The sequence below is a fragment of the Lates calcarifer genome, unplaced genomic scaffold, assembly GCF_001640805.2.
Source record: "Lates calcarifer isolate ASB-BC8 unplaced genomic scaffold, TLL_Latcal_v3 _unitig_3934_quiver_1810, whole genome shotgun sequence".
NCBI classification, from domain to species: domain Eukaryota; kingdom Metazoa; phylum Chordata; class Actinopteri; family Centropomidae; genus Lates; species Lates calcarifer.
In genome coordinates this window covers 5,562-20,621 of record NW_026116614.1, presented here as the reverse complement: position 1 = coordinate 20,621, position 15,060 = coordinate 5,562, and the positions used below count along the sequence as shown (strand labels likewise).

The window sequence follows — 15,060 nt, the reverse complement described above, 5'->3', positions numbered from 1 at the left end:
TGTATTATTAGTGCCAAAACACAAAAAACTATAAGGTTAGTAGTGCATACTTTAAAGGATTAGTTTGCAGTGTGATTGGGATACAGCATGTCTTTCAAACTGCATCCTGCAAAGACACTATAATGTAGAAGAATGTAGCATAATGTAGTTATAATGTTTAATGTATCATTTTCCCACATCATCAATTCTCACTTGCATTGCAAACAGATGCTAATAGAAAGCTAGCTACCTTCAAAACCAGCTCCTTCTAAAAAAGGATAATAAGACACAAATTTCACCTTTCCACAGTTTATTTCCTTTTAAAATAATTCATACAAATGCATACAGTCACAAACATATCTTTGTCAGGTTGTCCGTTTTGACCAAAAATAATGATATTTACTGTAGAATATAGATTATGTATACTGTATATTGCTACGCCTACTACTTTACCATAAAGGGGACCAAGGTAGGCAACAGTGGACTGTATGTTACTACCAGGGATGGAATTTCAAGGAGCACCTCGACACTTTAAAAGCTAGTCTGCTGATTTTTTTTTTTTTTTTTTTTTTACTTGTGGCACCCATCGGCTTGAATAAAGGAATGCTTAGAGTTTATATTAGGAAGTTCTGGCAAAGAGTTTCTCTCCCACATAATGACAGGCGTCTGGTGAGGAGAGATTAAGAGTAAAGTTCAAAATATTCCAGCATTCCTTTCAGGATTTTGGGGCTCTAGCCTGACAGTGATATTTAAATGTCACATCAGTACCCTCTGTACTAGACCGCCCCTTCAGATTCTGGCCAGTTAGAACTCAACACTAAATTGTGCTGAAGAAATACTCACCAATGGCTAGTGAAATTTCCATCCCTGATCGCTACGCTTACTACCTCACCATGAAGACGACCAGGTAGGCAACAGTGAACTGTTTTAACTACTCAGCTGCTGGTAGAAGGGGATCGAGAAAGCACCATCACTTAGCTGGCCTGCTAACATCAACAACACATGAGCTGGAATCAGTAATAAATATTTGAGATAGCAAAAAGTTTTAGATATTTTACCTCTGTAACAATTTCAGCATTTTGTGGGAACGTAACCAGTAAAAACTTGGATTACTGGCTCAGTTTGCTACTTTAGATGTGAAGCATTTTTAGTTCTTTACATAGTGTTTAGTTGTGTATTTAGATGGCAGTCTTTGTAACGATGCCTTGTGGAGAGTACTAGCCACCACCCCTCCTCCCAGTGCTGCTTTTTTCGACACAGATACAACCAAGTCACATTGACACAGGCAGGCAGAACACCGTATGTACACATAGACACAGAGGCCACAGAGGGTGGCTAAACGGTATACTCAGGAAGGAGCCATCATGAAATGTTAAAGGGATACTAGACTGGAGCAATCCGTACATTCTGACATGCTATCATTTAACACCTTTACTTCATAGTGCATATACAGTATGATGCCTCACACGTTTCTATAAAACCATAGTTTTTCATTCGCATATGCGGGTTGTTTCTCTTTTTAGAAAGCAGTTTAAACTGACAAGCCATAAAGCATTTTTAAAAGTCTTAAAAGGTCGACTTGGGTGCAGATCATATGAAAATTTGATTTGACCTAACTTTAAGCACACACAACTTTTCCTCATCTGTCAGTAACCATTAACAGTCTTTAACTGGATGTGATGTCTGTACAAGTGATTTGAACTTCAAATTGGAACCGAAAATGTTTTTGGCAGAAAGCAGAGCAGTTTTTTGATGCAGGTTTTCACAAGTGTTTTGGCTGATTTAACACATCTGGAGCTAGAAGGGCAACTTCAGTAAAATACTGATTTAACAGCATGAAGCAGCACACTGATTTATGAATGCTGTGCATCATTTGTAAACCTCGGTGTGCCGAACTGTTCATGACAATAAATGTGTGACTGTGGAAGTGCTGGATCATTAGACATGAAGAAGGCAAAGATAAGTACCTTTTATGACACAGTCTCTCGAACTGTAAGCTGCTACAAACTCTCAGTGAATCACCTTAAGGATGACCTGCTTTGTCTTACAGAGTTAGTAACGCAACCACTAAAAATTGAGACTAGGGATGAAGTCGCCCTAGACAAGCATACCATTTTGCCACTTCCCTACAGCCTTTCCTCCCGCAACCCCCTTGATTTGGGTCAAACATTTACACAACTCCCAAGAGCAAAACCACATGCCCCTTTAACATAACAAAGAAAAGCAAACATTAGATCGACTTTAGCTCTTGTTAAAGTTCTTTTTCTAATGTGGTGGGACATGAAAAGGCAAGCAGGTAGAAAACAAAAGCACTAAGTGGCATGAAAAGGAATTTTTAAAACAAAAAAATGTAAAAAAAAAAAAAAAAAAAAAAAAAAAATTATATACCAACTGCGGAAACTTAATTTCCTGAGATGGTGTGCAAAAAGCTGCCTCTTTTTTGGGGGGCTTGTTATTTTGGGGACACATGAAAAAAAACAAACAAACAAACAGATCTCAAACCAGTTTGGCTACATAAAGAGAGATCACATAACTCTTGTTTTTGTTAAGACTGGAATACAAATATCAGTATCTTCTTGCTGTAAGTCTAAAAACTGTACACAGACAGGTTACATTCATTTCATAACCTACTACTTTTGCTTGTACATCAGACTAAGGAAAGGACACAGAAAAAGGAGAGAAAGACATGAAACCTGCTCCTCTAACTTTGGACACACTACAGTCTAAAACAGCAGAATTTGATTCAGTATTCTTTTTTTTTTCTTTCCAAATCAAGAGACAGTTGTTTTTATTTATTTTTTTTAGCAGAGGAAGCTATTTAAAACTCGGCTAAACTTATGTGAACATCAACCTGCGGACCTTGAGTTTTACAGTCTTTCTCAGGACTTCTGGTTGGGGCAGAGGACAACTGTCATGTGCTTTGATTAGAGCATTCGACAGCTATCCGCTCCTCCTCCTCATCCTCTTTATCATTATCCTCTTCTTCTTCCTCTTTGGAGTGTGAACTGGCGGCTGGGAACCAATTGCCAGAGAGTTGTGAATCGATTGTTTTTGGGGACCTCAACCTGTCGATCTTGACACTCTGTGAACCTGTCTGATAACAACTTGTTGCTAGGGAACTCACCGCTTTCACACCGGTTGCCATGCTGACCTCCCCCAGTTATCAGACAACACGGGCAAGTGTGTGTGTGTGTTTTTGCGTGTGCGAGTGTGTGTGTGGCTACAGTTGGTCATTTGGATGTTGCTCTCTGTCGCCCTCTGGTGGCTTGACTGTGTTTTGTCCAGGAGACGGGGCATGAGGAGGGTGTGTGACGGCAGGCGGGAGGGTGTGTGTGATGGGCACAGCGCTGGGCACAATGCCTTCGACCGGAGGCGGGAGGCCACCGGCTGGCAAGCTTACCACTCCAGTGGGATACCTAGAGGGGAGGGAGAAAGAGATATGAGACTGAAATGAAAGAAAATGAAAGAACAGTTACAAATATTTGATTTTTTTCTTGAAACTCAATTAGTAAAGCCAATCCAACTGAAATATTCTTGACAGCTGAACAGCTTTATCAAAGGGTCCCTCCAACTAAATCCCAAAAATTCCATAGTGGTCTCTAGCCATGAATATTTCATCTGGGTTCTCGCTTTTAAAATGTGAAACAGCAGCATCTTTTTCCAGACACAGTGTCCTCATTACTCTGGATAACACAATGTCAACTGTTTTCATAGGGTTTCTACAGTTGACAGTAATTCCTACGAAATGCTATTGTTGAATTTTTCTAAATGTCAATTTTCAATGCTGATGAGCACCAGAAACAAAATTTGATTCACCTTATTGTATTGACGTGCTTGCAAAATCTCAGAGAAGCATATCACAAAACCATCTTCATGGCAAGATTCCTCTAGGGATAAGTAGGAAAATATATTATTTTGTAATTTGTGTGCATTGACCATTTAAGAAATTATACAAAATATCATGGGAGGGTGATAAAACAAGCTGTGGTGCAATGTTAAGGTCCTGTAGTATTTTGCATAATGCGAGGAGATGAAGGAATTTGTGAAGCGTCTCTTCATCCCCAGCATCAACAAAATACTGAAATGTTGATGCAGTTTTAGTTTTAACAATTACAAGAAACATAAGATCTTTGATGAATCAGGTTTCATATCAGCAGTATTGATCTATTATGCCTTGATCAGGTCTCAAACTGGTACTGCAGGTCTGGGCATCCCAAGTGACTGACTGACAGATGAAAGAACAGTTAAAGATAGGGAAAGATGCAAGCTGTGCCTTGATGTTGATATTTGTTTGCTGGTGAGGTCACTGGGGTGGTGGTGGATGCTGGCAACTTGTATTCAGACCCACTGTGTTGTTGTAGCGCCTGTAAATTTCTGTGGATGACTAATCTGATAAATGCATTATTGGCTGACTGAGCTGTGGACATGCAGAGACACTGACCCAAAAATATCTAACAATACATTTATGGATTTATCTGTGAGCCATGAAACATTGTGATGGGCCATTTGCATTTCTGCAAACTCTGTATTTCCAAGAGATTTGGGAAACTTTTGTATGAGTTATTACAGGTTTCTTTTTGTGTTGTTACCTATAAGCCCCATTTAGCTCAGGGTGGACGGTAGCTGGGTCAACTCCTGCCCAGTGGTTGTTCTGGGTGAGGAACTCCTTATTCACACAGTTCTTCAAACTGTCTGGGATACGCCCTGAAAAACAGGAGAGGCAGTGCAAAAGAAGAAGAGAGGGAGAAAGAAATATGATGTGTTAAAGTAAAAAAAATGGAATGAATGGTCCAGTGATCTGTAAGGTGCATAGGGGAACTACTTAGTGTTACTGCTCTACATCCCAGAACAGGTGTGATTTTTTTTCTCCTACCTCACTAACCAACTTTCTGTAGAGACACAAAAGGTGGGCAAGATTGAACAGTCCCTTGGTAAATAGACAGCCAGTAGGGAAACCACAAAACAGAGAATGGAAAAGAGAGAAAGAACAAAGAATCAGATAAGGAGGATAGAAAGAGGGAGGCTGTGAGAGTGAAAAAAGGAGGCGGACTGTGAAAGGCCTTTTAGTCGCTGCTAAAAGAAGAAAGGGACGGTTTACACTCAACTGCAGAGGAACACCTAAAAATATCTCTTTTAGATTTGTGTTTACATTTTTCAGCAGGGGTCATGTTTTCTATCTGTGTGTGTGTGTGTGTGTACTACCTGTGACAGCCCTTCGGATCTCCCTGGCTGCCTCCTCTCTCATTTCCAGCGATGCCTGTTCACTGTACCAGGCAGCATGTGGGGTGCAGATCAGGTTGGGGGCATCCTTTAGCGGGCCCTGACTGAAACTGACACAAGACAAACAGTGCAACGAGTTACAGCTGCAACAAATGATTGATTCAGTGTCACTGAAAAGTCTATTTTCAATTACTTAGTGAATCATTTAGTCTGTCATAATTTCTGGCTTTTAAATTGCTTATCTTGTCTGATGAACAGTCAAATTCCAAAGATATTCATTCAAGATAAAAAAGCAGCAACACATTTAAGTTGGTGTTTTTGCTTGAATAGGTTTTTCACTCAATTATGAACACGCCAATTAATTTTTTACCAATTGTTTAATCAACTAATTCCACAATCAGTAAAAGTATGCCATTATAAACTGTGAGTTTATTACCTGAAAGGTTCTGTCTCGTGAACATCCAGAGCAGCTCCACGTATCCTCCCCTCCTTCAGAGCCTGAGCCAGGGCCTTCTCATCCACCAAACCCCCTCTGGCTGTATTTACCAAGAACGCCCCCTGACGCATCTTTAACACACACACACACACACTCATATATCAGTGATTCACTTTTATCCAATAAGATAAAAATTTAAATTTTAAAGGCACAGTGAAATGATTTTTTTCTCAGTGTGGTCAAATGGTCTTTAAAATGTACACACACAGAGAAACTAAACTTATTATGTATTCTGTTCTCAGTGCAGAAATTCCCAGTGAAACCAGACCACAAGAATAAATATGTGATGTTTTATTGATCCACATTGTCTTTCCACCTTCTTTCCTCCAGCAAGGTCAGACTTGCTTAAGAGCTGTAATCCTCTGGGCTGAAGAAGAGTCACCAACAGGCTATTTCCTGTCTGTATCAGTGATGGTATGCAGTACACGCAGTAGGCAACCTCATCCATCTGTATGTAGGTAGTTGGTTTCCCTGGGTATCCACCTCTTTAATATTTATGGCCTTGGGTTGTAGTAGTTGATGTAGGGATAAATAAATCATTTAAGTGTGTGTATGTGCTCAGTAAGAAGTGTGTATGTGCAGCTGTGCCTCCACCTGTTTGATGGTGAAGTCGTTGATCAGGTGGTGGTTGTGTTCGTTCAGGCTGCAGTGCAGAGACACGCAGTCGGAGTGGAAGAGCAGGTCCTGAGGAGACAGACAGACAGACACAGATAGAGGGAGGTGTCAGTAAATTCCTCTCTATCCTCTGCTTACATTTCATACTGCTGCTCACTTCTGCAGAGACTTCACAGCAGACAGATTACAATGTGGCAGTAACTGACCATGAGGATAAGGGGATGTCCCTTTCTCCACGGACTTTGAGTAGGCACTTAGCATACTGGTAAATACACATTTGACATGGTGGCTGGTAAAGACTGTTTTGTGAGCAAAGAGGATTTTTTTTATCTTTAGTAAAAAGAAGATGTTAGTGCAGAGTTCTTACAGGTTAAAATCCTGGCAGGAATTATGTGGAAATGGTCCAGAGGAGACAGTCAGGTTGCTGTCATGGGAGACGCTGTTCACTGATATTGGTGTTACACGCAGGGAAACTTAATTAAAGCTGTCAGCATCCCTCTTTGAAACCAGTGTGAGTCTCAAGAGCAAAAACAAGACTTGGGCTTTTTTCCATCCCTGGTAGTTCACTGTTGTCTTCTTGATGTAATAGGTGTAGCATTTTTGATTAAGCTTTACAGGTATGGAAGGATTGCTTTTTTCTTTTCATAAAACACATTGCTGGAAACGGTCAGGTGGTTGCTGATTTCACCCAAACAAAATGTCCCCACTATGTGTACCCCAGTGTTCGTGTGTGTGTGTGCATATGTGCTCCTGTGCACCTGTAGTGTGGTGACCCTTTGTAGTCCCAGGGATCTTTCTACTCCGTCAGCCAAATAAGGGTCATAGAAAATCACATTGAAGCCAAAGGCCTTGGCACGCAGGGCTACAGCCTGGCCCACTCGACCTAGAAACACATGAATACACACAGGCACACTCATTAGTACACACACACACACACACACACACACACACACACACACACACAGGTGCATTTAGACAAATTGCACACACATGAATACTCATTAAAATGGAACATAAAAATACAACAGTTAACATTTTTGTGCACCTAATATTTCCCTTTTTTGACTTTTGCCTTGTACGAATTGCATAACACTGGCTGCACACGTCTGCTCATTATTGCTGGAAAATGCTGTGACTGAACAGGGAAGAGAGATTTGCATTCTACTTCTGGTTTAATCCGCTTATATTTTATTGGCAGTAACTCCTTGGGAAGCCAATTTAGCTGAGCTAAGGACAAAACTTCCCAAAATGAAAATGGAGAAAAAAAGAGAAAAAATAGTTCGATTAAAAACCTCAAGTCTCCCTCGGCTAGCGGCCTGATGGACAACCTGACTATCCAACTGAACTGTGCGCTACACATAAAGCAAATTAAGAAAATAAAAATAGAGGTCACTGGCGAGTCATTACTCACCCAGCCCTATGAGTCCCAGTGTCTCTCCTCTGATCCTCGCCGCTCCTGACGCCACCTCTCGGATCTGCTCCACGCTCTGAACCCGTGTGCCCTCCCGGAGAGCCTGGAGTAATTATCAGTAAATTATTACATGAAAAAATGACACAGATAACAAAAACATCACAGCTTAACGTGATCTAGGTATATTTCATAATGTCAGGACTTTGCACTTAAAGACCAGAGTCTAAATCCTTTTTAGACATTATGATCATGATAATAAATTACGTCTAAATAATAATTACAGCTTATAACTGATTTGAGGAACAAATCATTTTACTGTACCTTCTACATCTTACATCAACGTCTTTCAAATACAGCAACATTCTAAAGGAAACGAAATGTTTCAATTTTGCTGATTTTGTCAGTAGATAATTATTAGTAACTGTCGAAACTAAAGTTGTGATAACCAAACGCACACCTCTAACCAATACATTTAAAATTAGTTTTTTGAAATCCAGTTCATTTCATCCCCTTTTATCAGCCGCACAAGGCTACACACCTGGTGCAGCCAGGTGGTACGTCGGTATAAGGTGAGGATGTGACACAGCGTGGAGTCCGCCGTCTCCTCCACTGAAGCTGCTGGCATATTACATACGGCGATGCCTGTAGGACCAGAGAGCAGATAAGGATGAGTAAATAGCTTTTTTGGGGGCCCATTTAAGGAGAGAGATGAAGTTTTGGTGAAAGCTTTTTTTGTGGAGAAGTGCAGGCTGAGGGCATGATGTCAGCAGTTTTTTTCTACAAACACCGCTAGCAGCTTTCAAATGGCTGAGCCTCTTGGTGGAAGAAGATAGGGGAGGTTAGTCAAGCTCTGACTGGTGCAGGAGAGAGATGGGTTTTTAATAAATTCTTTACTGAGTTCACTTTTTCTCTATAAAGTTTTACAAACTTGTTGTAAACATGGGCAGCACCCAGTGGAATGTAGAGATGAAAATGTTTTTCGAGGATAACTTCTAAACAGATTTACAATGTGCCTAATAGTAATGTCAACAGAGTGAACTGTAAAAACCCTAAATAGGGCAATTAGGAACATGAAAGGAGATTCAGAGAGGAATAATGAATAGACATAGTTACAATGAAAGAAAAGACTGTCTGATAAAAATTTGTTTTAATAAGAAACAAGGAGATTATAGACATCACTCTTTCATCTTGTTTCTTAACTTATAAAGCCTGTTACACTTATGATACTTGATGATATTACCTCGAAGCTATTATTATTTAAAAATTTAGTTTAAAAGCAACATTTGATAGTGAAATAACTGAAACTAATATGTGGTTAAATAAGACCACTTCATTTAGGATATAAGAAAACTATGATAGAAAAACAGCCTTTTGTTTTAAACTTCCTGCATCTACTTTCTCTGTTTAAATAGGTAGTGGAGCAATCATAACAATTATAATTAATGTGTAAAGATTTTTTTTTTTTAATCACTTCACACTTAAAGTAGTTCCAATTATAAAATACAAAATCTATATTTAGTTTGTGCTTTTTAAACTTTTGAATCAGTAAGCCACACAATAAAAAACACCTTTCAAATCTTTTAGTCAGTGCTGGTGAAACAAACAGAAGTCATTTAGCAGCAAAGTTAAAGGTGGCTCAACTTTTGCAGCAACACAAAGCATCAAATTGTCAAATTCTGTACATGGAAGCGCACATTCCTGGTGGGTTAGTTTGTAACCTGAATGCTGGATTTTTAATGTTTACCTTGCAATTATTGCTACAAAGAATAAAACCTTTGCCAGTGATGAATTTGGTTTTAATAGTGTAACAAATGAGCACAGCACAGTATTACCAGTACACACCCCTCTCTTCCTCTGTTGCTATTTTTGTGTGTGTGTATGTGTGTGTGTGTTCTCACCCAGTTCCCCGGCTGATTTGATGTCAATGTTGTCATAGCCGCTGCCGATGCGGACGATGATACGCAGAGCTTTAAACTTCTCCAGGTCTTCTCTCATCAGAGTGATGGTGTGGTACATCAGAGCTCCTACTGCTTCATTCAGCACCTGAACACACACACGCACACACACACACACACACACACACAAACAAAATACACACAGTTAGTTAAATGACAGAGAGGTACAGGCTTGCCTATACACATCCATGCATGGATATAGTGCTTTATCTGAACATGTCCCCTACATACTGTATGGACAAAGAGTAAAAGCCAAGTTATCAGCATGTGTTTGTGTAGGTGTGAGCACAAGTCAAGCGTCGCTTTGCGAAAAGCAGCCACAGTTCACTGAGTTCGCTGTCACACTGTTTCCATTAAGTGTCTCGATTAAAGCTTGTTCTGGAGGTGCTGTTTATATCATCTTAATATCCTGTTTTTAAATATCCCTGCCTGCATGGAATAACAGCCTTTCTTGGATATTACCATGGAAACTAAGCTTTTATGACCACAGGAAACCAGATAAGGTGTTTTTACATTAATGAAACTGACTGATATCAGCAGGAGTCTCATTCTCGTCAGATTCTCTGTGGGCTCTAATCAGGATAATGGCTTATTGTCTTAATTGACAATGAAATATTGTGACTCAAAAAGCAGATGATTTGATTATCATATAGAACAAGAATACATGGCTCTGTGTGAACAGGTTCACCGTCAGCCGTCACCTTTTTAATTGACTCTCAGTTAATCTTAACAGTCTTTTTTTTTAACGTTGCCAGCCCTCCTCTTCATGTGTGTGAGAGAGGGTGAAAATGACATGCGGTTCAATTACAATAAAGAAGCCCTTTTAATTACACAATGAGGTGGCTGCTTACTAGAGAGCCAGATAGGGAGAGAGAGAGAGAGAGCAAGAGATACATGGTGAGCAAGGGAGAGCCATCTGTTTCTCCCACGCCGTGGCCTACTGAGCGCGCTCACAGAGAGAGTGTGCCTGGCAGACACCCAGGACGAGACGTAACCCTGCCAGACATACAAACCCATTTACAATCCATAGTGGCTGTGGCAAGATCTGAGCCTGACCCACATTTTACGTTTGCTCTCTGTACTCGTCTTGTTTTTCTTCACTTATCACTTTTTCTTTCTTCTTTTGATCCTTTAGCACCTATAAAGTGTAAATTATAGCTATAACGCATCCTGAATGCACAGCCCAATATTGTTTTGATAACTTCAAATCCTCCTTTTCTGATGATATCTCCAGTGCTAGTGCTGCAATGTAGGTAGAATGGTAATACCAGGAAAACCTCCTAGTATTCCAACCTGTGAGCATTCTTGCATTATTCCAAAAATGGCTGTCCTAATATTTAAATTGCCTGATTTAGCTGCTTTACTGTGTTGTGTGTGCATCCAGAGAAGTTTAATAGTGAAACTGGATACATAACGGTGCATACTCCTTTTAAATTAGCTGAATATATTGTAATGGTGCAAATATTGTATTGTTGATTCAGACTGTCAGTGATGGTGGATTTGCAGCTGCTTGTTGACACCTCTCTCAGTCAGAGTTGCACTGTAGGCGCACAGCTCTTTCTGACTCATTTGGTTGGTAATGATGTGATCTGACGTGAACGTGGCATAAGCAGTAATTTTTCCAGAACAGAGATCACTCGTCGATCGACAAGGCGATCGCATGTCTTGTAGGAAAACATGGATGTAGCATCTGTTGTATTAGAGAAGGATGCTTTGAAGCTATTCCTTTTACAGTTGCTGAAAAAATCTAAATGTGTGCGCTGAAGTGGAGCTTGATTAGAGGAGCACAACCACCATAACTGTGTGTTCTATGCTGTCCTGAAATATAGGGAGGAGTATGGGAGATTTTTTATGACAGATATTGTGTAATGTGCCTCTTTGAAACAATTGTAAGTGCTTTGTTTGAACTGTCTGTTTTTTGCTGAATCCCTGACATCAGTTTATATGGATTGTTAATTTAAGCCTTGTAGGGTTACTTTTCCTTTTAGATGTTGAGTGATGTGTTCATAAATATGAAGTTTATTAAGACATGCACTTGGAGAGCATGAAGGTCTGTGTGTGAGCGTGGAAAAGATGTTACAGTTAATAGGAGCACAGCAGCTTCATACAATAAATTAACATTTCTAATAGATGCTTTTACATCCAGTTGGTATGTTAATATTGTCACGTCAACATAGGATCCTACAAAGTGTGAGTGTGTGTGTTTGAGTGTGTTATCTGGTTGAGTGTGTTACCTTCTCATGGATCTCCTGTGTGGACTGAGCATCACAGAAGGCCACAGTTGCTACATCTTTCAGGATGGGCATCTCCACAGTGCAGTCGCGCCCGTCCAGCAGCGCCACCAGGGGGCGCGGGTGCATGGGCCCGTTCATGATGGGTGGCCTGATGCCTGAACAAACACACACAAAAGAAGGGAATCGTGTTAGATGGGCAGAATAAAAGTGATAACAAACAGGACAAAGACAGTACATAGTCCTCATTGTTAGAGGTGGTAGAAGTGTACAAATGCGTTTAATTTGCATAATTTTTTATTGTTGTGATGAAACACCCACACAGCTGCGATCACCCTCAGTGAAATTAGGAATGTTGTATTGGAAAAAAAAATTCCCTCCTGCTGTTTATTATCAGACCATTAGTCAGGCATTCATTGGCATACCAATATATCTGTTTTTGTCGGTTATGAAATCTAAACCTAAAGATACGCTGCTTGCTCCTGGGCACAGATGAGGTCCTGCCTCGTGTGCATCCCATAATGTTCCTGTTCTGGACTGATGCAGTTGCTATGACAACTGTGACGGTGGAAAAAAAAACAATTCCCGGAGCAGCTGTCTATCTGCTGCAGAGCTAATTCCTGTTGAGAGAGGTCATCTTTCACAGCTGTTTTTCTCCTTATTGCTTTTAAAAATTTTATTGTTCCAGTTTAATTATTACTGACTTTTTCATGAAGTTGGCTGACTCTTGACCCCAAAACAGGCAGTAATTGGGAAGATGGATGAGGCAGGTGCTGTAGTTAGTTTTGTAGAAAAGAGTACAGACAAAAAAGAGAGGCTTGAACTCAAACATTCAGAATATCCCTTTAGAATTAAAAATTAGGAGATAAAAAAGGCCATTCTAATTTTGTATTTCATCCCCTTCACATTATTTTAATTGAGTTATCATATATTCATGGTGAATGTAAGTGCCCACCCCTGTGGACCCCTGACAGCAACTCTTGGGAGCAACATCCTCAGAAAAAATGGGCCAGTCATGGCCAGAAAACAGCTGCGCATGCAGCCCGAAGCTCCAGATTATGTCCCAGTTGCTCTATTAGCATGTAATGGTTGCAATCGGGTGTTAATTTACAAATATCCAACAAAAATGTGATTCTTCATTGCTCAAAATCCTTCAAAATGTCTTTGAAAATCTAAAAGTCGGTAGACAGCTGGATAAAGAGGAGCAGCAGTTCATCTGAATAGGTGAGATCTGTCATGAGAGAAACCGAAAACTGTCAATAACTGAGTAAGAGTGAGCCCCCTCTGCAACCTTTCCACTGCATGTTTTATTAAATCATCTCCTCAGATTAAACCATTACCCTGAGAGTGCTGCCAGGCCTTACATGAGGATAAGTGGCATTTAACAAGGCAGACACACCAGACGACCCCACTAGTGGGCCGGGGAGCTGCATTTATTAGTTTTCCTTAACTATTCCCTCCCACTGCACTCTTCCCGGATCTACGGTTTGTGTCTCCTTTCGGGTAAAGATGGGTTAATCATGTCAGATCACTGACAGACACCCTGACTGAGAACTAAGACATGTGTAGAATAGACAGATGTAGATACAGAGGAAAATCTAAGATGGTGTGTATGTAATTGGGTTTCTATGACATGTGAAGTTTTGACAGCCCTCTAAATCACCATAGATGAAATAAGTGCAGTGCTATGCCTGTTTCTGCTGATACTGACTCTACCCATCACTCATCCCTGACTTTTTCCCCCTCTGAGATGTGCAGGCTGACATTTCAAATAAGCAGCTGCCTCTGTCATTTCCCTCAAAATACTCCTCCTAAAACTTTTTTGCGACTCAGACCTCCAGATGGAGCCTGTTTTCCAGCTGCATGGGCTAACATCATGAGAAAGTAGCCGAATCATTAAACCAGTCGTTTCAAAATCAGCATTCTCCGGTCTCTGCAATATTTTGAATGCCAAGGCATCCCTGAGAATCAGACTTGTGGACAGATGTTTGGCAGCTCCGATCCCGCAAACTAGTTTGGAAAATTTGGGCAGGGATGCTGAGCAACGCTCTTCCCTTAAGAGCTATCATTAAATAGACCATAAGCAAAATAAATTAAAGGAAAAGTCCCCACTGGAATCATGCTCATTCTACCAGTATGTATCATTAATCTCTGATTTTCATTGCCTTCCAGTTGTGTTTTTGTAATGAAGCTTTGAAACAGACCTGTTTTCTTATATTCCATTGTGTTTCATCTACTTGATATTTCTACTGCAGTCAGTGAGTTCATGTTTCCCAGAATGCTTATTGACAGTTTTGAGAAAAGATGTGCTTTTAGAATGATACAAGTACAAAGGAATCTTTGTCTTTGTATAATTGTAAAACCTCCAAAACCTCACCCCAAAACTTTTTTGCAAAAGCAACATATCTTGTGATTGCATCACTAAAGCAAGCTCCTGTTGTTGGAGAAATTGGCATATCTGCTTCTTCTGCAATCAGTTTATTTCCTTGTATAATGAACTGTTACATGTTGGTGGGAAATAATTTGGAGACACGCTATTCCATCCTTCATCTAAACATCATCAACATGACATCTAAACCTGACATTTAATAAGCTTTTAAAATCATTTGTTTCTGGGCAGGAAATATGTTGAAGTGATACCATAGCAGTTGCATTCAGCCAATTACTAGTCACTGTTTTGTCTACGGTGACCAGAAGGTGTGGACTGTGTTGTGCTGGGCAGCTCCCAGAAGTGAATAAGTATAACGGTATGAATAATATGAATAAGAATTAGGGAGATACTGAAAAAAAGCACGCAATAAACTTCCCTGGGCAAATGCAGATGGATGATCTTCCTCTTTCTTATATAAAAACCTGCTGCAGAGAGCAAATACTTGTCTAAAAACATACTGCTTAGTCTTGAAACTGTGGTAATTCTGGTTCATGCTCCACTGTGCTGCAGTGTTCAGGGTTGATCGTGACAGAGAACATACATATGAAGTGTCTGTATTCAGTCTGTTATATTGTGGAACGTCCGTCCATGCTAATTTAAAAATGTATTTTTTCAAACAACAAACTCTTAGGTTATTTTTAAACTAGCACACACATACCTCCTCCTTCATGTATCACACCGCAGGAGTGCAGTGTGTGCTGGAGTTTGCACATGCCATGTCG

At 40.2% G+C, this 15,060-nt stretch overlaps 1 protein-coding gene across 2 annotated transcripts; it reads right to left on the bottom strand.

Moving 5' to 3' along the window:
* Nucleotides 1-272: 272 nt before the first annotated feature.
* Nucleotides 273-12,065, bottom strand: LOC108895154 (C-terminal-binding protein 1; the record flags this gene model as incomplete). Of its 2 annotated transcripts, XR_001962913.2 has the most annotated exon segments (11): nt 3,257-3,395; nt 3,796-3,866; nt 4,569-4,683; nt 5,182-5,309; nt 5,636-5,766; nt 6,290-6,379; nt 7,069-7,193; nt 7,722-7,824; nt 8,260-8,363; nt 9,620-9,764; nt 11,911-12,065. XR_001962913.2 is itself a non-coding variant. In XM_018693792.2 (10 exon segments), coding segments are annotated over 10 exon segments (1,292 nt in total), but the record flags the coding sequence as incomplete, so codon positions are not given.
* Nucleotides 12,066-15,060: the final 2,995 nt, after the last annotated feature.